The sequence below is a fragment of the Chelonia mydas genome, chromosome 23 (assembly GCF_015237465.2).
Source record: "Chelonia mydas isolate rCheMyd1 chromosome 23, rCheMyd1.pri.v2, whole genome shotgun sequence".
In the NCBI taxonomy this organism is placed as follows: Eukaryota; Metazoa; Chordata; order Testudines; family Cheloniidae; genus Chelonia; species Chelonia mydas.
Genome location: NC_051263.2, coordinates 1,429,034 through 1,449,865, shown reverse-complemented (window position 1 = coordinate 1,449,865; position 20,832 = coordinate 1,429,034). Strand labels below are relative to the sequence as shown.

Here is a 20,832-nt window from a genome sequence, read left to right as displayed (position 1 = left end):
AGGGCTATTTGCATATGCATGAGCCTGGGGGCCAATGGGAGCAGGCTGAGGGACTCTTGCACCAAAAAAAGGGGGGGGGTAGGTCAAGGAAGGCTTATTTGCATATTAATGAGCCCAGCGGCCAATGGGAAGAGCCGGGGCGGTGGCTGAGGCCGTTTGTAAATAACGGGAGGGAAGGAGGGGGTTGCGGTCAATGCAGAGTTCATTTGCATATGCATGATCCCACAGCCAATGGGCGGGGAGCGGAGAGGCGCTGGGAAAGGCGTGGCCAGTGTGGGGGCGGGGGCCGTGAGACCTCGCGCAGAGGAGGGCGTGGCGGAGCGTGGGGCTCATTGGCATATTGATGAGGCGGGGGGCGTGGCCAGCGGCTGGAATGCTCCCGGGGCGGGGAGGGCGGCGCGTGCGTGCGACACTGTAACCGGGGGCCGGGGCCGGGGCCGGAGCCGGAGCCGGAGCCGGGGGCGGCCGGGGGGGCCGCTCGGTGCCTGCGGAGCCAGCGCCCGGGTAAGGACTGGCCGGGGGGGGGGGTCCTGGGCTCTGATCCCCCCCCGCGCCTTGTGCACGTCGCATCTGCCCCCCCGGGGTGCAGCTGCCCCCCCCCGCCATAATCAGTCTCGGAAAGGGGGGGGCTCAGCTCCGAAAATCCTGCCCGCCTCGGGGCCGCCCCCTCCCCCAGTGGCGGCTGCACGGGGGGGCTCTAGCAAAGTGGGACCCCCCCATCCTCTCCCCTCCCTGCATTTATTACAGATCCCATCTGGGGAGGGGGGGTCATCCGACCGGATGGGTTTATTAGCCTGCGGTCTGCAGCATGCTGGGGGGGGGGTTCTGGGGGGGCCCCCCCACCCCTGGTGCTGGGTCCGGGCGGGGAGAGCAGCTGAGATGCCAAGGCTGGGCTGTGGGCCTGGCTTTGCCCTCCCCCACCCCCCCCGATTATTTTCTCCAAAGCCACATAAACGAGAGAGGGGTCTGTGTCCCCCCCTCCCAGGGACGCGTGGCTTTTGGGTCGCTCCCTTCCCTAGGCCTGCAGAAACTGGGGGGGTCTGGGCCTCGGGTCCGGGTGGGGAATTTGATTGTTTTTTGCAGAGTTGGAGCGGGGGGGGCGTCAGTGCTGGAAAAAGGGACATTCCCCCTCCGCCCCCCCAAAAGGAGGGAGCCGCGCCGGGGAGAAATGTGTCATTTATTTTTCTAGCGTTTTGCAGATCTGGCAGGACTGTGGTTCGGGGCCTTGGAAACCAGAGGCAGCCGCCGAGGGGGGGGCTGAGCGCTGGCAGATGGCGCAGGCTGGGCGATCGATCCAAGCCACGCGGGCGCGATCAATCGCCCCAGGGCGCCGTGGAACTGGGGGGCCCCATTTGCACAGCGCCCCGCCTGGCGCGCTTGACGCCGGTGGGTCAGGCACCGGTTTTGGATCGGAATCGGAGGGCGAGGGGTGCTGCTATCCAGCGAGGGGTGCTGCTGTCCAGCGGGGGGGCGATAAACTCTTGCAAGTTCGCGCGTCTCGACGGGGTGCGGACGGAAGCGGAGCTGGCGCCCGGGAGACCGGATTTAGGGTCTCCCCACGGCCATGCCCTGGTGCCCACTTCTGCTGCAAAGAAACCACCCGAGGCCGGTGCCGGTTACCCGCCCGGGGCGGTTTCTTTCAGACACGGGAGACCGGGGGTGTGGACCCTCCGGGGGAGCTCAGGCCACCCCAGAACAGCCAGGGGAGCCCGGCGCACGGGGGAGCTGCTTCTGCGGGCCAGTCGGTGGAGTGCGTGGATGGGGAAGGGGCCGACATGCCCTCTCCTGAAAACAGCTAGTTCGGGGGGGGTGCCTCCACGTCTGGGGGTGACCGATCTTTTGCGGGATGTGCCTGTCCCGGCAGGGGAGGAGGAGACATTTGTCACACCCAAACCAAGGGGGCTTTCCCCAGTGCAACCCCCCCCTTCCCTGACCCCTCTGATCTCTGGCTCCTTGCCCCGCAATTCCCAGGCTGGGGCGTGTTTGCGCTGGGAACAGGTGGCGGCTGCAGCCGGCCTGGGGATGTGACAGTTTTGCTGGGGAAGCGAGGATGTGGCGTATCCCAGGCAATGATCAAAAGACACCACCCCCCCCCCCAGCCGCTTGCCTTAATCATGCGGCCCCTGGATGCTCGGTGACTCAGGAGCCGGTGGAGGGGGGCAGGGGAGTGGATGGGTCTTTATTTTCCCGGCTGCTCCTGGGAGGCCTTGTCGCGGTACGGATTATTCCCCCGCCGCGCCCAGGCCTGGCTGCCCGGACCCCGGGTGTCTGCGTCTGGCTGGGTGCAGGGGCCAGCACGAGGGGGAGCAGTGGGGACTGGGGCTCTGGGGTTCTACCTCAGCTCTGGGCAGGGGACCCAGGCGTCCGGACTCCTGGGTTCGCTCCCCAGCGAGGCGGGGTCCAGGCGTCCGGACTCCTGGGTTCGCTCCCTGGTGCTCCACACGAAGGGGCTCAGGGATGAAGTGGTTCCCAGCTCTCTGGCTCGCCGTTCTCCAGTCGCGGAGCAGGGGTGACGTCTGGGAAGTGCCTTGAGGGGTGTTAGAAGCGTCGTATTTCTGCACAGTCCGAACACACTGGAGCTTGGTCCAGGCCACGCCTGGAACAGCAGGGGAGAGCTCCCTGCATAAACAACTGCCCCGCCCCAGAGTCGGCTGCATCTTGGCGCCGGGCGAGGGGTCCCTGGATAACCGGCCCCTGCACCCCACCCCAGAGACGGATGCATCTCAGCGCCGGCTCCCTGGATACCGGCCCCCGCACTCCACCCCAGAGATGGCTGCATCTTGGTACCGTGCAAGGGGGTCCCTGGATAACCGGCCCCCACACCCCACCCCAGAGACGGCTGCGGTTCATCCTGTCTAGTCTGTACGGAGGCTGGGATCTCGCCAGGGGCCGTCGGGCTCTGGCGCTGAACTCGGGCTAGGCCCGGATCTTCCGCAGCTCAGCTGGAGGGGACAGCGGGGCCATTCGTGGGGAAGACACTGGGCCAGGAGCCAGGACTCCTGGGTTCAATTCTCAGCTCTGCCAGTGGCTCCCTGCACCTCCCTTTCCCCACCTTATGCTGGGAGCTCTCAGGGGAGTCCTGGCTCCCAGCTCCCCCACACCCCCGCTCTAACCACTAGACCCCCCTCCCCACCAAGAGCTGTGGATAGAACCCAGGAGTCCTGGCTCCCAGCTCCCCCACACCCCCCGCTCTAACCACTAGACCCCCCTCCCCGCCAAGACCTGAGGATAGAACCCAGGAGTCCTGGCTCCCAGCCCTAGTCCCTACCTGCTTGATCACACTACTTCAGTAGGGATGTGGCCTGTTTCTCAGATCTCCTCCCTTCTGTATTCTCTCTCCCCACTGTGATTGCTCTGTGCCTTAGTTTCCCTGTGCAAATGGGGTGTGAATCCCTAGCTCTCTGCTGGGTCGTCCTCCCCGTGGATCCCAGAGCCCAGCCGGGGTGGAGAGCGGGGACCGGGGCCTGGAGCGGACGGTTGGCAGCCGGGCTGATGGGGCAGGGTGGGGGGCACTTGCCACGGGGGAGCGTACAGGAAGGGCTCCCATTCCCCGGCCCCTGGCAGAGACAACCGCAGAGATCCCCAGGGCCGGCCTGGCTGAGCTCAAGGAGCGGGGGGGGCGGCTGGGTTCAAGGGGTCCCAGACGCCAGCCGGGAGCCGGCAGGAAGTTGGGAAACGATCTGGAATTATTAGCATCCGTTAGAGCCACATCGGAGGCCAGCTGCTGCTGGAGCCTCCAGCCAAAGGGGAACACTAGGACCCCTGGTCCCCCTCCCAGCTCTGGAAGGGGAGTGGGGGCTAGTGGTTAGAGCCGGGGGGGGTCAGGGAGCCAGGACTCCTGGGTTCTCCCCCCAGCTCTGGAAGGGGAGTGGGGTCTAGTGGGTAGAGCGAGGGGAGGTCTGGGAGGAGAGCGGGGTCTATTGGTTTTGGGAGGAGAGAGTCAGGACTCCTGGGTTCTATTCCAGGCTGTCAATAAGTCACTGGGGTAGGTCATGTCCCGGGACTCAGTTTCCCTGTGACCAGCATAGCTCCCTCCCAAGGAGCTTGTGGGGCTGGATTGATCCACCAAATGGGGTCAGGAGCTTTGGCCGAAGTTGCCTTGGGGAGGGGGTTGGTGCCCTGCCAGGTACCCACAGAAATGCAGCTCCGCCCAGCCCACCCTGCGTGGCCTCATCTGGAGCCGATCAAGGACGGGGGCCGGCCTCGGAGCCCCCCGGAGCTGCCCCCGCGGGCAGGGCTGTGTCCCAGGCCGGAGCAGGCCCCCGAGCTCGGCTCTGCTCTGGGGTCCCTGCCAGGGGGAGGGGCAACAGCACTGGCAGGCGACTGGCACGGCGGGGGGGTCTCCTGGTGTCCCCGGAGTGGAGCCGAGCCCCCAGAGCTGTGGACGGGGGCAGACGACTCCAGCGGCTGTGCGGCACGGATCCCTGGGCGAGGCGTCCGCTTGGCTCTGCTCCATGGGCACGGTCTGGACCGGGTCCCCCCGGCTCCTCCCCCGCTTCCTGCAGGGCTGGGAGCTGGGCAGCGCCAGCCCCATGGGTGGGGGGCGTGAATGGCGAATATTTATCTTCAGGGGGCGGGCAGGCTGGGCTGTTACTGTCGGGGCTCTGGGGGCTGGTGTGTTATTGTAGGGTCTCCGGGGGGCTGCGGCTCCGGGGGCTGGGCTGTTATTGTAGGGTCTCTATGCGTGTTGGCTCCGGGGGCTGGTCTGTTATTGTAGGGTCTCTGGGGGCTGTGGCTCCGGGGGCTGGGCTGTTATTGTAGGGTCTCTATGCGTGTTGGCTCCGGGGTCTGGTCTGTTATTGTAGGGTCTCTGGGGGCTGTGGCTCCGGGGGCTGGGCTGTTATTGTAGGGTCTCTATGCGTGTTGGCTCCGAGGTCTGGTCTGTTATTGTAGGGTCTCCGGGGGGCTGCGGCTCCGGGGCCTGGGCTGTTATTGTAGGGTCTCTAGGTGTGTTGGCTCCGGGGGCTGGTGTGTTATTGTAGGGTCTCCGGGGGGCTGCGGCTCCGGGGGCTGGTGTGTTATTGTAGGGTCTCCAGGGGGCTGCGGCTCCGGGGTCTGATCTGTTTTTGTAGGGTCTCGGGGGGCTGCAGTTGGTCCGGTATTGTTTTGATTCTCGCTAGTTTCACTTTGAATTCCAGTCCGTCCTGCCCCCGCTTCCCCCCCGCCCCGGCCCCGACACTGTCCAGCCTGGTCTGATTTGTCTGAGCCAGGACCCCGCCCCCGCCAGGAGAACTCGCCCTGCGCTTGATTTCGCCCAGGCTGCTGCTGACGGGGGTGGGGGGACTTGCCCCCCATTCTGTGGGAAGACACCCCACATTCCCTTAGCCTTCTGGGGGGGCCTCTTTTCCCCCTCCCCCAAGGGCTCAACACCCCAGCTCCCCGTGGCCGGACACCCCACGCTCGAGGGGGCGGGGGTATTTAGGGGGAGCAGGTGGGGGGTGTTCAGGAGACCGGGTGTGCAGGGGGGTGGAGGGCTGGGCAGGGGAGGGGGGGCGGGGAAGCAGCTGAGGAAACAAACCCCCTTGGCCAAATGTTTGCCCGGCCCCGACCTCCCCGCACGGCTCCAGCTGGTGTTGGGGGGGGCGGGGGGGAGGACAGCTGTCCGGAGCCCAGCTGCCTCCCTCGGGGGAGGGGGGGTTACCATGGGGCTGGCCCCCCACTGCGGCCTTTTGTTCTGGCCGTGCTCGGTTCTCTGGGGCTGAATTTAAATCAAGACCCCAATGCGGGCCTGGCCCCTCTCCCCCACCCCTTCCCCCCCCATTGCAGTCCTGGCCCCTCCCCCCAGCACTTTACCCCCCTAAAACACAGGCCTGGCCCCTGCCCTTCCTTCCCCATCTTCCCCATTCCCCCTCCAACGCAGGCCTTGCCTCCCCTTGGCCCCATCACCCCACTGCCCCTCCCACAGCCCCCAAAGACCCTCACCAGCCCTGTCCCACCCCCCAGCCCGCCCCCTCCCTGTCCCCCCCGGAGTCCCCCCAGCCCAACCTGCCCACCTCCCACTACCAGCCACAGCCCCCCCGTCTCCAGCCCCGACAATCTGCTTTGGGGGGGTTCAGGCCGAGTCGGTTTGAGGGGTCCCCCCGGCTCCTCCCCCGGCTCCTCCCCCGCTTCCTGCAGGGCTGGGAGCTGGGCAGCGCCAGCCCCATGGGTGGGGGGCGTGAATGGCGAATATTTATCTTCAGGGGGCGGGCAGGCTGGGCTGTTACTGTCGGGGCTCTGGGGGCTGGTGTGTTATTGTAGGGTCTCCGGGGGGCTGCGGCTCCGGGGGCTGGGCTGTTATTGTAGGGTCTCTATGCGTGTTGGCTCCGGGGGCTGGTCTGTTATTGTAGGGTCTCTGGGGGCTGTGGCTCCGGGGGCTGGGCTGTTATTGTAGGGTCTCTATGCGTGTTGGCTCCGGGGTCTGGTCTGTTATTGTAGGGTCTCTGGGGGCTGTGGCTCCGGGGGCTGGGCTGTTATTGTAGGGTCTCTATGCGTGTTGGCTCCGAGGTCTGGTCTGTTATTGTAGGGTCTCCGGGGGGCTGCGGCTCCGGGGCCTGGGCTGTTATTGTAGGGTCTCTAGGTGTGTTGGCTCCGGGGTCTGGTCTGTTATTGTAGGGTCTCTGGGGGCTGTGGCTCCGGGGGCTGGGCTGTTATTGTAGGGTCTCTATGCGTGTTGGCTCCGAGGTCTGGTCTGTTATTGTAGGGTCTCCGGGGGGCTGCGGCTCCGGGGCCTGGGCTGTTATTGTAGGGTCTCTAGGTGTGTTGGCTCCGGGGGGGCATCGTGTGGCCCCTTTTGTGCCCCTTGTTAGGAGCTGGGGGGGCATCGTGTGGGGCACAGGCCAGCTCAGCACAGAGGGGCCCACAGCAGATGCCCTCTGTGAGGGGGGCAGGGGGGGAAGGGGTTATATAGGTCCGTAGCACCACCCCGCCCTGCCAGGGCCCCGCAGCCCCCCCTCCCCCCCCCGTGCCGTTCGTGTTTCGGGCACACCCTGAACCTTCCTGCATTTCGGGGCACCAGGGGCTGACGAGTGGGGGGAGCCCAGCTCGGGGAGGGAGGGGCTGAGTGTCTCCCAGGGGTGAAGAGGCAGCTCATTTGAACTGGGGGGGACCCCCGGAGATGGGGTGCACATTCCCAGAGTGATCCTTGTGTCTGTCCACATTGGCAGCTCCTGAGGGCAGTCCTGGCTCCCTGCCCCCCTGCTCTAACCACCAGCCCCCACTCCCCTCCCAGAACTGGGGAGAGAACCCAGGCGTCCTGGCTCCCAGCCCCCCCCCCGCTCTAACCACTAGCCCCCACTCCCCTCCCAGAGCTGGGAGAGAACCCAGGTGTCCTGGCTGCCAGCCGTCCTGCTCTCACCACTAGCCCCCCCGCCACAGCTGGGGACAGAACCCAGGCATCCTGGCTGCCACCCCCCCCCTGCTCTAACCACTAGCCCCCACTCCCCTCCCAGAGCTGGGGACAGAACCCAGGCGTCCTGGCTCCCAGCCCCCCCTGCTCTAACCACTAGCCCCCACTCCCCTCCCAGAGCTGGGGACAGAACCCAGGCGTCCTGGCTCCCTGCCCCCCTGCTCTAAGCACTAGCCCCCCCGAGCCGGGAGAGAACCCAGGCGTCCTGGCCCCGGGCGTGTCTGCAGTGGGGCCCCGGCTCACGCCCGTCTCCCCAGGCCCGGCGGTGGCGCGATGAACAAGCTCCGGCAGAGCCTGCGGCGGAAGAAGCCGGGCTACGTGCCCGAGGCCAGCCGGCCGCACCAGTGGCAGGCAGACGAGGAGGCCGTGCGCCGGGGCAAGTGCAGCTTCCCTGTGCGGGTGAGTCCGCCGGGCGGGGCCCTCGCACGCCCTCCGCTCGCAGCCGTCTGCACTCCTGGGTGCCAGCGGCTTGCACACACGCGTGCCCAGCAGGGCGCACACAGGTCCGGGGGGTTGCACGCTCTGCTCGCACGCCCAGCACATGTGGGCCAGTGGAGAGGCACAGGCTGGGGGGTCGCACGCTCGGCTCGCACACCCAGCACACGTGGGCCAGTGGATATGCACAGGCTGGGGGGTTGCACGCTTGGCTTGCACGCCTCTGTTCGCAGGAGCTCCCCTGGGAGGCACACGCGTGTGCCCCGGATTTGCACACCCCCGTCTCGCACACATGGGCCTGCTCCGCTCCTCCCCCTCCCTGCGGGGAACCCGGGGGTGGCGCTGGGCATGGTGGTGATGGGGCACTTGGGTCTTGCCTTGGGGGGTGGCCTGGCTCTGACCTCTGCCCCCCACAGTACCTGGGCCACGCGGAGGTGGAGGAGTCCCGTGGGATGCACGTGTGTGAAGAGGCCGTGAAGAAGCTGAAAACAGTGAGTGCGGGGGGCCGGGGGGGCAGATCTAGGCCAGATGCCCCCACCGGGGCCCCCACCACCTCCTTCAACCCCCCTCTCCATCCTGAGTTTCCCAGCGCCCCCTTCAACTCCCGGCCCCCCTGAGTTCACCAGCACCCCCTTCAGCCCCCACCAAGTTAACCAGCACCCCCCGGCCACCCATCATCATCATCCCATTAATCCCCCCCCCAGCCTTGAGGGCACTAATGGATTTCTCCATTCTTTGAAGTGGTTCCCCCCAGCCTGGAACTCTGCCCCCCCCCCCCATGGGGCAGAGGGCTCAGGAGCGAGGGATGGGCTGGGGGGGTTTCTAGTGTCCCCCCACTGACACCCCCCCCCCCCCCGGTTGCAGAGCGGGCGCAAGTCGGTGAAGTCGGTTCTGTGGGTGTCGGCCGACGGGCTGCGGGTCGTGGACGACAAAACAAAGGTACAGGGGTGGGGGGAGGGACTGGGGATTGTGGGGGGCACGGCTGGGGGGGTTATGGGGCAGTTGGGAGCCGTGGGGGGGTCCTGCCACCCCCCAGCCCCCATGGACTCAGTGGGAGCCCCGGGGACGCGCAGTGTCTCCCCTGGGCTGAAGCAGGGGAGGGGGATGAGCTGCCCCCATCTCATGCCCCCCCCCCCCCCCCCAGGATCTCATCGTCGACCAGACCATTGAGAAGGTTTCGTTCTGCGCCCCCGACCGCAACTTCGACAAGGCCTTTTCCTACATCTGCCGCGACGGCACCACCCGCCGCTGGATCTGCCACTGCTTCCTGGCCCTCAAGGACTCGGTGCGTGGCCCCCGGTGCGCCCCGGCACGCCCCCCCGGCGCACCCCCCCCGGCACGTCCCCCCCGTCCTGGCACGCCCCCCCAGGCACGCCCTGCCTCGGCACGCCCCCAGCACGCCGCCCCGGCACGCCCGCCCCCCCAGGCACGCCCTGCCTCGGCACGCCCCCGGCACACCTGCCCGCAGCCCCGGCACGCCTCCCCCGGCACACCCCGACCCAGCACGCCCCCGGCACGCCGGCACGCAGCTCCCACCGCGCCCCGCCGCGCCCTGCCCCGGCGCAACCCCCCCTGCCCCGGCACACCCCCCCTGCCCCGGCGCACCCCCCCCGGCACGCCCCCCCAGGCACGCCCCGCCTCGGCACGCCCCCGGCACGCCCCCCCGGCCCCGGCACGCCCGCCCCCCCCAGGCACGCCCTGCCTCAGCATGCCCCCCTGCACGCCTGCCCCCCCCAGGCATGCCCTGCCTCGGCACGCCCCCGGCACACCTGCCCGCAGCCCCCTGCATGCCCCCCCCGCCCCGACGCGCCCCCCCCCGCCCCAGCACGCCCCCCCCAGGCACGCCCTGCCTCGGCACGCCCGCCCCCCCAGGCACGCCCTGCCTCGGCACGCCCCCGGCACGCCGCCCCGGCACGCCCGCCCCCCCAGGCACGCCCTGCCTCGGCACGCCCCCGGCACACCTGCCCGCAGCCCCCGGCACGCCCCCCCCCGCCCCGGCACGCCTCCTCCGGCACACCCCGACCCAGCACGCCCCCGGCACGCCGGCACGCAGCTCCCACCGCGCCCCGGCGCAACCCCCCCTGCCCCGGCACACCCCGCCTGCCCCGGCGCACCCCCCCCGGCACGCCCCCCCAGGCACGCCCCGCCTCGGCACGCCCCCGGCACGCCCCCCCGGCCCCGGCACGCCCGCCCCCCCAGGCACGCCCTGCCTCAGCATGCCCCCTGCACGCCTGCCCCCCCCAGGCATGCCCTGCCTCGGCACGCCCCCGGCACACCTGCCCGCAGCCCCCTGCATGCCCCCCCCGCCCCGACGCGCCCCCCCCGCCCCAGCACGCCCCCCAGGCATGCCCTGCCTCGGCACGCCCCATGGCACGCCCGCCCGCAGCCCCCTACACGCCCCCCCGCCCCGGCACGCCCCCGGCACGCCCTGCCCCAGCACGCCCCCTGCACGCCCTGCCCCGGCGCAACCCCCCCCCGCCCTGGCACGCCCTGCCCTGGCACGCCTGCCCGCAGCCCCCGCCCCGGCACACACCCCCCCGCCCCGGCACACACACCCCCGCCCTGGCACGCCCCCCCCACCCCGGCACGCCCTGCCCCGGCACGCCCCGCCCCGGCGCCCCCTCCCCTGCCCTGGCATGCCCTGCCCCTGCATGCCCGCCTGCAGCCCCCAGCACGCACCCCCCCATCCCGGCATGCCCCGCCCCGGCACGCCCGTAACACCCGCGCTTGCTGGGTCTCGCACATGCCCCCGTGCCCGCTGACGTGCCGCTGCGCCCTCTCGTACCCCCCCCCCGACCGGGCGCTGCCCCCCCCGACCGGGCGCTGCCCCCCCCGACCAGGCGCTGCCCCCCCTGACTGGGCTCTGCCCCCTGCCGCAGGGCGAGCGGCTGAGTCACGCCGTGGGCTGCGCCTTCGCCGCCTGCCTGGAGCGCAAGCAGAAGCGGGAGCAGGAGTGCGGGGTGACGGCCTCCTTCGGCGCCAACCGCGCCAGCTTCGCCCGCCAGGGCTCCTTCCGCGCCCCGGCCGCCCGCCCGCCGCCGGACAGCCAGAAAGGTGACCGGGGCCCCGCGCCCCCCATGCCCCCCGTGCCCTCAGCTCCTGACCGGCTCCGCCCCCCAGCTCCGCCCCCCGTGTCTCCCGTCCCCCGTCCCCTCAGCTCCGCCCCCCGCGCCCCTCGTGCCCCCCGCGCCCTCAACTCCTGACCGGCTCTGCCCCCCAGCTCCGCCCCCCGTGTCTCCCGTCCCCCGTCCCCTCAGCTCCGCCCCCCTCCCCCCCCGCACCCTCAGCTCCTGACCAGCTCCGCCCCCCGTGTCTCCCGTCCCCTCAGCTCCGCCCCCTGCGCCCTCAGCTCCACCCCCCATGTCCCCCGACCCCCCAGTACCCTCCGGGTTCCTGTCCCGCCCAACTCTCCCCCACCCCCCAATACCCTCAGCTCCTGACCATCTCTGCCCCCTCTCCCCCCACCCCTCTGAGTACCTGCCCCCCCAATACCCCAAGCTTCTGACCATCTCCGCCCCCCCATCCCTGCCCAGCTCTAAACCCCCCCGCCCCCAGGTAGCCGCCCCACTCTGAGTCCCGCCCAGCCCCCCCTTTGCATGCTGGGCGGGGGCCACTCTTGGTCTCAGGTGGGGGGACTTATATGTGTGGAGGGAGGTTCATGGGGGAGGGGGCCGTCGTGGGGGGAGGAGCCGAGGGCACCGGGGGGGCGTGGTGCGGGGTCCACGGGGGGTCTCACCCCGACTCTGTCCGCCAGCGGAGGCCGCCCCCGCCGCCGCCCCCTCGGCGCCCCCCGGCCCCGCCCAGCCGGGCAGCGTCTCCCCGCCGCAGGGGGCCCCCTCGCCGGCGGAGAAGGGGGAGGGGGGCCCCCAGCACGCCATCCCGCGCCGCCACGCGCCCCTGGAGCAGCTGGTGCGGCAGGGCTCCTTCCGCGGCTTCCCCGCCCTCAGCCAGAGGAACTCGCCCTTCAAACGCCAGCTCTCGCTGCGGCTCAGCGACCTGCCCTCCACCCTGCAGCGCACGGGGGGCTTCCCGGCCCGGGGCGCCGGTGAGCCGGGGGGGGAGCCGGGGGGCGGGGGAGCCGGGCCCGGGGGGCAGGAGGGGCGCCGGGGGCGGGGGAGCCGGGCGCGGGGTGCTGAGGGGGAGCTGAGGAGCTGGGTGCGGGGGGGGGGGAGCCGGGGGCAGGGGGTTGGGGGAGAGCTGGGGGGCAGGGGAGCCGGGCATGGGGGGAGCTGGGGAGCCGGGCACGGGGGGCGGGGGGGAGCTGGGGGGCGGGGGAGCCGGGCCCGGGGGGCAGGAGGGGCGCCGGGGGCGGGGGAGCCGGGCGCGGGGTGCTGAGGGGGAGCTGAGGAGCTGGGTGCGGGGGGCGGGGGGGAGCTGGGGGCAGGGGATCCGGGCATGGGGCTGGGTGCGGGTACTTGGACCCTAGGGGTGGTATCTTGGTTTCTGGCCCTTTAAGAGATGGGGGGTGTGGGGAGCCCCAGAGGGAGGGGGCCATACTGGAAGGGGGGGTGGTTTGCTCCGAGCTGGCCCCCCCCCAACTCTGCTCCCCGCACCCCCCCCAGTGCTGGAGCTGGAGTCGACCCCGCCCGGCGACAGCGACGGGATCAGTGCCCTCTGCAGCCAGATCGATGCCTCCTTCACCCGCCCGCCCGCCGACCCCTTCAGCCCCACGGCCGCCGACGGCACCGCCTCCCCCCCCACGGGGCTCCCCCAAGGTACGGCCCTCCCCACTGTGCCCCACCCCCTGTGCCACGCCCCCCCACGTATGCTGTGGTGTGCCCCGCGGGGTCCCCCCCAACTATGCCGAGCCCCCTGGGGGTGCCAGGCCCCTTCTGCCGCACCACTCTCCTGGGGATCCCGCCCGGGGATGCCCCATACCCCCACTGTGCCAAGGGCACAGGGACAAGCTGTCCCCCCGAGGGAAAACCCCTATATACCCAGCCCCTGCCCCCCACCCCAGAGAAAGCCGGTCTCAGCGCAGGGTGAGGGGTCCCTGGGGAGCCAGCCCCCCGTCGCCCCGCCCCGGCATTGGCATGCAGCTCGCTCCTGACGTGGGTTTTTCTCCTCGCCCGCAGGGCCGGCCGCCTGGGGCGAGCCCGGGGCGGGGGCCCCCTCGCCGGCCCCCCCGTTCCAGCCCGGACACAAGCGGACCCCGTCGGAGGCCGAGCGCTGGCTGGAGGAGGTGGCCCAGACGGTCAAAGCTCAGCAGCTGGCCCCTTCCGCGGCGCCCGTGCCCGCGGCCCTGCCCGCCACGCTGCCCCCGTACCCCGTGAGCTACGCCGCCGCGCCCGCCCCCGTGGGCATCTTCCGGCCGCCCCACATGCAGCCGGCCCACGTGCCCGCGGGGGCCTACCCGCTGGCCGGGCCCTACGGGGCGCCCAGCGTGCCCGTGGTGGGCATCACCCCCTCCCAGATGGTGGCCAACGTCTTCTGCTCCACTGCCCAGCTGCCGCCCTCGAACTCGGGGGGCAAGGCCGGCCCCTTCCCCCCTGCACTGCGGGGCCCCGTGCTGCCCCCTCCCCCCCAGGCCCGGCCCAAGTCCGGCGGCGCCGCCCCCTGGCCCCCGGAGCCGGGCCAGCCGGGGGCCACGGCCCCCCCGCCCGCACCCCCCGGGCCCAAGCCGGACCCCTTTGAGGCTCAGTGGGCGGCGCTGGGGGCCAAGCCCCCCGGGGGGGCCGACCCAGTCAACCCCTTCGCCGGAGACCTGCAGAAAACCTTTGAGATTGAGCTGTGAGCTGGGGGGGGGCTACCAGGGTCCCCGAGCCCCCCACTGTGGAACTGACTATGGGGCCAGGTAGAGGTGGGGGATGTACGGAGACCCCCCCACCCCAGCGGAACCTGGGTCACCAGCTCCTTGTCAAATGGGGGGCAGCCTGGGGAGGGGCCCCCAGGACTGCTCCCCCCGCCTGCCCACCCGCACCAGCTTTGCTGCTGGGGGCTTTGCCGGGGGGCCAATGCGGGGCTGAGCGTGGGTCCCAGTCCCTGGAGGTGGGGCTGGGGTCTGCTGAAGTGAGGGGGGGAACGTGGGGGTGAGGAGCCTCTCCCCCTCCCCCGGTGATGAAATGGTTAACAGGTCCCTAGATGGCTGGCTGCAAAAGGGGAGGGACCCTGGGCTGTACGTTTTGGGGGTCTGGACCGGGGAGCACCCCCCAGATCCAGGGGTGATCAGGGCTAACCCCCCCCCCCCCGAGTCTAATGGTCAGACCTGCAGAGATGAGGCCCTGCAGCCCCGGGCCTGGGGGCAGGGGTGGGGGGCTGAGCAGAGGGAAAATGGGGTCCTGGGGGGGGGGGGATTGGCCTCCCCTGCAGGGAGCTGCCTCGGGGGCGGGGGGACTGGTTCTGGCCTTTCCGCCCCCGTAGGCCTCTGCTGCAGCAGTGGGGGGGGATCACGATGCACCAGCATCACCTACTGGGGGGTGCTGTGGCCCCCCCAGGTCCCCCAGCGTGGCCCAGATGGGGAGTCTGGAGGGAGGGGCAAAGCAGGGGTGATGCTAACCCTAAATCTTCTGCGGGGAGCTTCCCCCCCATAGGAAAAAAACACCCAGAGCTGGAGCTTTTCCTGCCCAGACCCCTGGCTGGGCCTGGCCTGGGGGGGTCTCAGGGGCCCCTGGCCAAGCGGGGCGGGGGGGTTGTTCCTGGCTCTAATTTATTGTCTTCGATTTTTAGTTCGGGAGCAGGGATGGGGGGGGGATCCTGGTGAAGATGGGGGAGGGGCTCAGGCCAGGGTGGGATGGACAGACAGACGGGCGCGCATTGCCCCAGATGCCCCCCCCCAGCTGTCTGCCCTGATCCTGCCACAAGTCAAAGCCCATGGGGGGGGGTGCATTGAAGTGGCAGCTTGTCCCCCACCTGCTGGGGTGATGTAGGGGGGATAGTGTGGGAACTGGGGGGGGTCTGGAGTGGGGGGACCAGACACCCCTCCCACAGGCTGTGTGGGGTCAAGGGCAGGGCCAGACCCCCGGGGGGGCACCTGAGGCCTCTCATCCGCCCCACTGCCTGAGCAGCGCAGCCTGGATTCGCCCCCCCCATGGGCACCACCCGGAGGTGCTTCGTGGGCCCCGGGGGGCTGGGGCGGCGGGGGGGGGGGGTGATGCCACGTCGCCCGGCTCAGTGGAGGCCACACCGTGGGTGCAGGCTGGCCGTGCCCCACCGCTGGGGCAGGGGGGAGCTGCCGCATGGGGGGGGCGCCCTGGGGCGGGGGGGCAGTGCCACGTTGTAGGTGCACAGAGCCCTGGGGCAGGTGCTGGGGTGTGGGGAGGGGGAGGCAGCTGCTGTCCTGCCCCCCCCCCCAGCCCTCCGGCTGGCACGGGCCCTGCACCGACCCCCAGGAGGCGACACTGGCCCCGGGGGGGGGGTGGGGGGGAGAGGAGATTTTCTATCTTTATTTCCACACATTTTGTATCTAAAATCCCCCCCCCCCGCGTTTGTATGACAGAAATAACTGCCAATAAAGCTACCCTCTGCCGCCGGCTGGTGCCCTGCGCCGGGCGGGGGCCGTTCAGCTAAGACCCCCCCAGCAGCGGATCGGGATGGCGTCAGGTGTCCCAGCCCCTGGGGGTGGGGGCGCCACAGCTGGAATTGCCCTGGGTCCAGCTGCAGGATCCCCCCCCGCCCTGCCCCACCCCAGAGGTGGCTGCATCTCCATACTGGGCAAGCAGGGGCCGTATAACGCCCCCCCCCCACGCTTCACCCCAGCATCTCAGCACCAGGAAGAGGGGCCCCTGTAAGCAGCCCCACCCTGCGTAGCCCCCACAGGACCCCCCATGGGGCAGGGAGCTGTTCCTCTGGGGGGAGCTAGGGCAGCCCGGGGTTGGAGGCACCTGCCCCTGCCCCAGCTCATGGGGAACACTGCCCCCTCCAGCACCTCCCATTCACCTGCTGGGGGGACTGGCCCCCGGGCCTGTCCCCTCCAGGGGGCGCCGGCTCCCCCTCGGCCCCAGGGCAGGGACTGGCTGGCTCAGGGGGGCGGGGAATGGGGCAGGGTCTGTCCCCTCCAGGGGGCGCCGGCCATTGGGTGTGATGATTCTGCTGGGTCTCAGCCCGCAGTGATGAGGCCAGGGGGACCGGAGTCCAGCCCTATGGATCTCCCCACGGCGCCCTCACCTGGCCGGGCCTGGGAGCAGGCCCTGCAGCCCCACGTGGCTCGGGCACGGGCCTGATCTGGCTGGATGATGAAACACCCCCCGAGTCCCCCCACTCGCACCCTGCCCGCCACCCCCATCTGCATCCCTCAGGTCACCCCTCTCCTGGGACCCCCCTCCTCCCCCTGGCAGGACCCCCCTTGCCTGTGCCCGCCCCACCCCAGGGCAGACGTGCCAAATCTCCGGCTGCCCCACGGAGCCCTGGGGGCCCCGGTTCCTGCACCAGAACCAGCGACTGGGTCGCGCCCGGCCACGTACCAGGCCGGGTGCCGTGGGGCTCGTGGGATGTGGATGGTGCCAGGCGGGCACAGGCCATGCTGCCTTGGCACGGCACACGGCCCCTGCGGGCTCCGTCGCCCCCACACCCCCCAGGCATGGCCCATCCAGCCCCCCCGAGGCGCTGGCCGTGCCCCCCGACGAGGGGGGTGCTCTGCTGGGGGTGTGGGAATGCTGATATGGTAACTGCCCCCCAGCGAGTGGTTTGGGACCCCACTGGGGGGCCTTCCCCTGCCCAGGGGAACTGTCGGGGGGAGCAATGGCCCAGGGGTCGCAGCCGGCTTCGGGGCAGCTCTGCAGGAGATATGGGGGTTAGAGAAAGGAGGCTGCAAGGGGGGGCAGACGGGGGGTCCCACACCACCCTGCACCCCTGAGCCAGCCCCTGCCCTGGACCCCTTGGGGCCTCCTAGGGGGCAAGGCCCTGTGCCCCATTCCCTGCCCCCCCGACCAAGCCAGCCTCTGCCCTGGGGCCCCCCCAGCGCTCCCTAAGGGGCAAGGTCCTGTGCCCCATTCCCTGCCACCCTGACCCAGCCAGCCTCTGCCCTGGGCCCCCCGCCAGTGCTCCCTAGGGGGCAGGGCCCTGTGCCCCATTCCCTGCCCCCCCGGCCCTGCCAGCCTCTGCCCTGGGCCCCCCGGAACCCCCTAGAGGGGAAGGGTGGGGGGTGGATATGGGGGCGGAGAGACGGTTGGGGGGAAGAGAAGGGAGCGGGTCTGTCACACTGGGGGTGGCGGTGGGGGTCTGTGTTGGGAGAAGGGGGGACTCCAGGGGGCTGGGGGGGGGGATGCAGCTGCCGCACCTAGTTCTCATCCGGCAACAGGAAACGCCCCACTTACCCCTCCCCCAGCCTGGCCCCCAACCTGGATACAGCTCCCACCACCGCCTCCACAAGGCACCCTCCCAACTCCCCCGCCAGGCCAGGGGACCCCCAGCTCTGCCGGTGCCCCTCACTCCCGACCCGCAGCCCCCTGCTCCCCCCCCAGCTCTGCCGGTGCCCCTCACTCCCGACCCGCAGCCCCCTGCTTCTCCCCCCCCAGCTCTGCCGGTGCCCCTCACTCCCGACCCGCAGCCCCCTGCTTCCCCCCCCAGCTCTGCCGGTGCCCCTCACTCCCGACCCGCAGCCCCCTGCTCCCCCCCCCAGCTCTGCCGGTGCCCCTCACTCCCGACCCGCAGCCCCCTGCTTCTCCCCCCCCCCCAGCTCTGCCGGTGCCCCTCACTCCCGACCCGCAGCCCCCTGCTTCTCCCCCCCCCCCCAGCTCTGCCGGTGCCCCTCACTCCCGACCCGCAGCCCCCTGCTCCCCCCCCCAGCTCTGCCGGTGCCCCTCACTCCCGACCCGCAGCCCCCTGCTCCCCCCCCAGCTCTGCCGGTGCCCCTCACTCCCGACCCGCCGCCCCCTGCTTCTCCCCCCCCAGCTCTGCCGGTGCCCCTCACTCCCAACCCGCAGCCCCCTGCTTCTCCCCCCCCAGCTCTGCCGGTGCCCCTCACTCCCGACCCGCAGCCCCCTGCTCCCCCCCCCAGCTCTGCCGGTGCCCCTCACTCCCGACCCGCAGCCCCCTGCTCCCCCCCCCAGCTCTGCCGGTGCCCCCCACTCCCGACCCGCAGCCCCCTGCTTCTCCCCCCCCCCCAGCTCTGCCGGTGCCCCTCACTCCCGACCCGCAGCCCCCTGCTTCTCCCCCCCCCCCAGCTCTGCCGGTGCCCCTCACTCCCGACCCGCAGCCCCCTGCTCCCCCCCCCCAGCTCTGCCGGTGCCCCTCACTCCCGACCCGCAGCCCCCTGCTCCCCCCCCCAGCTCTGCCGGTGCCCCTCACTCCCGACCCGCAGCCCCCTGCTCCCCCCCCCAGCTCTGCCGGTGCCCCTCACTCCCGACCCGCAGCCCCCTGCTCCCCCCCCCAGCTCTGCCGGTGCCCCTCACTCCCGACCCGCAGCCCCCTGCTCCCCCCCCAGCTCTGCCGGTGCCCCTCACTCCCGACCCGCAGCCCCCTGCTCCCCCCCCAGCTCTGCCGGTGCCCCTCACTCCCGACCCGCAGCCCCCTGCTTCCCCCCCCAGCCCTGCCGGTGCCCCTCACTCCCGACCCGCAGCCCCCTGCTCCCCCCCGCAGCTCTGCCGGTGCCCCTCACTCCCGACCCGCAGCCCCCTGCTCCCCCCCGCAGCTCTGCCGGTGCCCCTCACTCCCGACCCGCAGCCCCCTGCTCCCCCCCCCCAGCTCTGCCGGTGCCCCTCACTCCCGACCCGCAGCCCCTGCCAGCCCAGCCCTGGGCTCCCCCCCCCCGAGGTCTGCTGGTGCCCCTCACTCCCAACCTGCAGCCACCTGCCCCCCCCCAGCTCTGCCGGTGCCCCTCACTCCCGACCCGCAGCCCCTGCCAGCCCAGCCCTGGGCTCCCCCCCCAGGTCTGCTGGTGCCCCTCACTCCCGACCCGCAGCCCCTGCCAGCCCAGCCCTGGGCTCCCCCCCCAGGTCTGCTGGTGCCCCTCACTCCCGACCTGGAGCCCCTGCTAGCCCAGCCCTGGGCTCCAGTGCCCTGAAATCCAGAGGGTCACTGGCCAATAGAAGGAGCCCAACCAATGTCAAATCCACCCCGTGCGGGGGTACAGTCCTGGCAGCTGCGGAGAACCCCCCACCCCACACTTCTGCCAGAGCCTTGGCACTGCCCTGAAGTCTCAGCGCCCCCCCACCCCCTGGCTCATCCAGTTCCAGCTCCTCCCCCTGCCAGACATGGGGGGCGTGTGGGGTGATTCCTGCCAGCTGGGCTGAGGCCTGACTGAACTCATCGCAGAGAAGCCAGCAGTTGGGCGCGACCGGCACCCTGGGGGTACTGTCTGTCCCTGCCGTCCGAGGGAATTTTCCCAGTGTACAAGCAAGTTTCGACTCTTGGGGAGACCAGCCGCTCGATGGTTCGAGCCGCTCGGCGTGATCTGCTGGCTGGGCTCCCTGGGGGGCTTCCTGGACTGGACTGGGCTACAGAGTGGAAACAAACACATAACACCCTGTGCTCACCCAGCTTTCGCCTCCCTGAGTCCCCTACCGCCAGGATCCGCCCTTCCAGGGCCCAGATGCCCGCTCCTGCTCAGTAGGGGGTGACATTGGTGTCAGCAGTGGGATATGGGCAGGGCAGCAGGTCAGTGCCCCATGGGGGCTCCATCACCCAGCCCATCCTCCCACTCCAGGGTTGCCGGTGGGTGCAAACCAGTGCACAGGAGATGCCGCCCCCCACCCCCCCCCCGCAGATTTCCCATCATCCCCCGGAGCTGCGACGGCTGCAGCGGGGGAGGGGAGACAGATATAGATAGATATATATATTTGCCTTATCTCGAATAAGGAAATGGATCACTTGTGGTTGCTACGGTAACCAGCAGCCAGAGATGCTCACCGGCTCTTAAAGGAGACGTGCCTTGGGGGGGGGGGGGCAGCTGTTTAATGTGGAGCCCCGCCATGTATCACAGGGGGCAGGCACTGGACTGGGACCCAGGAGATCAGGGTTCAATTCCCACCTTTGCCATGGACTCCCTATGTGACCATGGCCAAGTCCCCGCATCTGTCCTTGCCTCAGCTTCCCAAGGGGCAAAATGGTGATAAAAATCCTACCTGTGAGCCCTTGGGGGCAGGGTGTGTCTCCCTTTGGGTCTGTGCAGCCCCCGGCCGGTCGGGGTCTGGACGGGGCCCCCAGTCCCAGCTGGGCACTGCTGCAATCCCAGCGAGGCTGGTGGCCTGGCAGAGGCAGGTTCCCGTTGGCTGGCATGGGCGGTCCCTGGGCGCAGGGGAAGCAGGCGGCCAGCTCGGCTCGGAAGGGCAGTGGGGGGCTGGACAAAGGCCGGGGCCATGCGGGCTGCTCTCGCTGGGTGGAGCTGGGGTCGCTGGGATGGGCTCTCTGCCAAGCCTGCCCTCCCCGCCCAGGGGAAGCCGCTGCAGCAAAGGAAGGTTGGGGAATTTCCAGCTCCTGGGATGCCCCCAGCGAACCCCCCAGCTGGCAGGAGAAACCCCCCCCCCCACGCCAGCCTGGGCCCCGCCAGGCCTCAGACCATCTCGGGACATGGCTCCAGTCACAACAGCTGGCACTAGTGTAGCACGTGTCAGCTCCATACGGGGGCATGGGGCTGGGCACCAGGACTCCTGGGTTCTCTCCCCAGCTCTGCGAGGGGAGTGGGGGCTGGTGGCTAGAGCAGGGGGGCTGGGCACCAGGACTCCTGGGTTCTCGCCCCAGCTCTGGGTGGGGAGTGGGGGCTGGTGGCTAGAGCAGGGGGGCTGGAAGCCAGGACTCCTGGGTTCTCGCCCCAGCTCTGGGAGGGGCGTGGGGGCTGGTGTTTAGAGCAGGGGGGGCTGGGCACCAGGGCTCCTGGGTTCTCTCCCCAGCCCTGGGAGAGGAGTGGGGGCTGGTGGCTGGAGCAGGGGGCGGGAAGCCAGGACTCCTGGGTTCTGTTTCAAGCTGTGTCCGTGGGCACACAGAAAGGGCCAGCAGGTGACAATTCCCTTGCGTGACCCCCACATGTGGGGCGTGCGCCGGTGCCAGCCGTGACCCGTGCGTTCCAGCCCAGGCAGAGCCTGTGGGAGGGGGTTTGGTGTCAGGGTGGGGCTGGCCGGGGGGCTGGACATTGGCTG

General features: G+C 70.8%; 1 protein-coding gene across 2 annotated transcripts; it reads left to right on the top strand.

The window, feature by feature from the left end:
- The first annotated feature begins 366 nt into the window (after positions 1-366).
- On the top strand, positions 367-15,328 carry NUMBL (NUMB like endocytic adaptor protein). Of its 2 annotated transcripts, XM_037884400.2 has the most exons (9): positions 367-504; positions 7,645-7,786; positions 8,239-8,313; positions 8,687-8,761; positions 8,967-9,107; positions 10,702-10,876; positions 11,577-11,867; positions 12,385-12,537; positions 12,898-15,328. In XM_037884400.2, the coding sequence occupies exons 2-9, from the start codon at positions 7,661-7,663 to the stop codon at positions 13,554-13,556; spliced, it is 1,695 nt and encodes a 564-aa protein (XP_037740328.1). In that variant the 5' UTR covers positions 367-504; positions 7,645-7,660; the 3' UTR covers positions 13,557-15,328. The 2 variants fall into 2 exon arrangements, with proteins under 2 accessions (XP_037740328.1, XP_043390531.1); XM_043534596.1 differs by lacking the exon at positions 8,239-8,313.
- Positions 15,329-20,832: the final 5,504 nt, after the last annotated feature.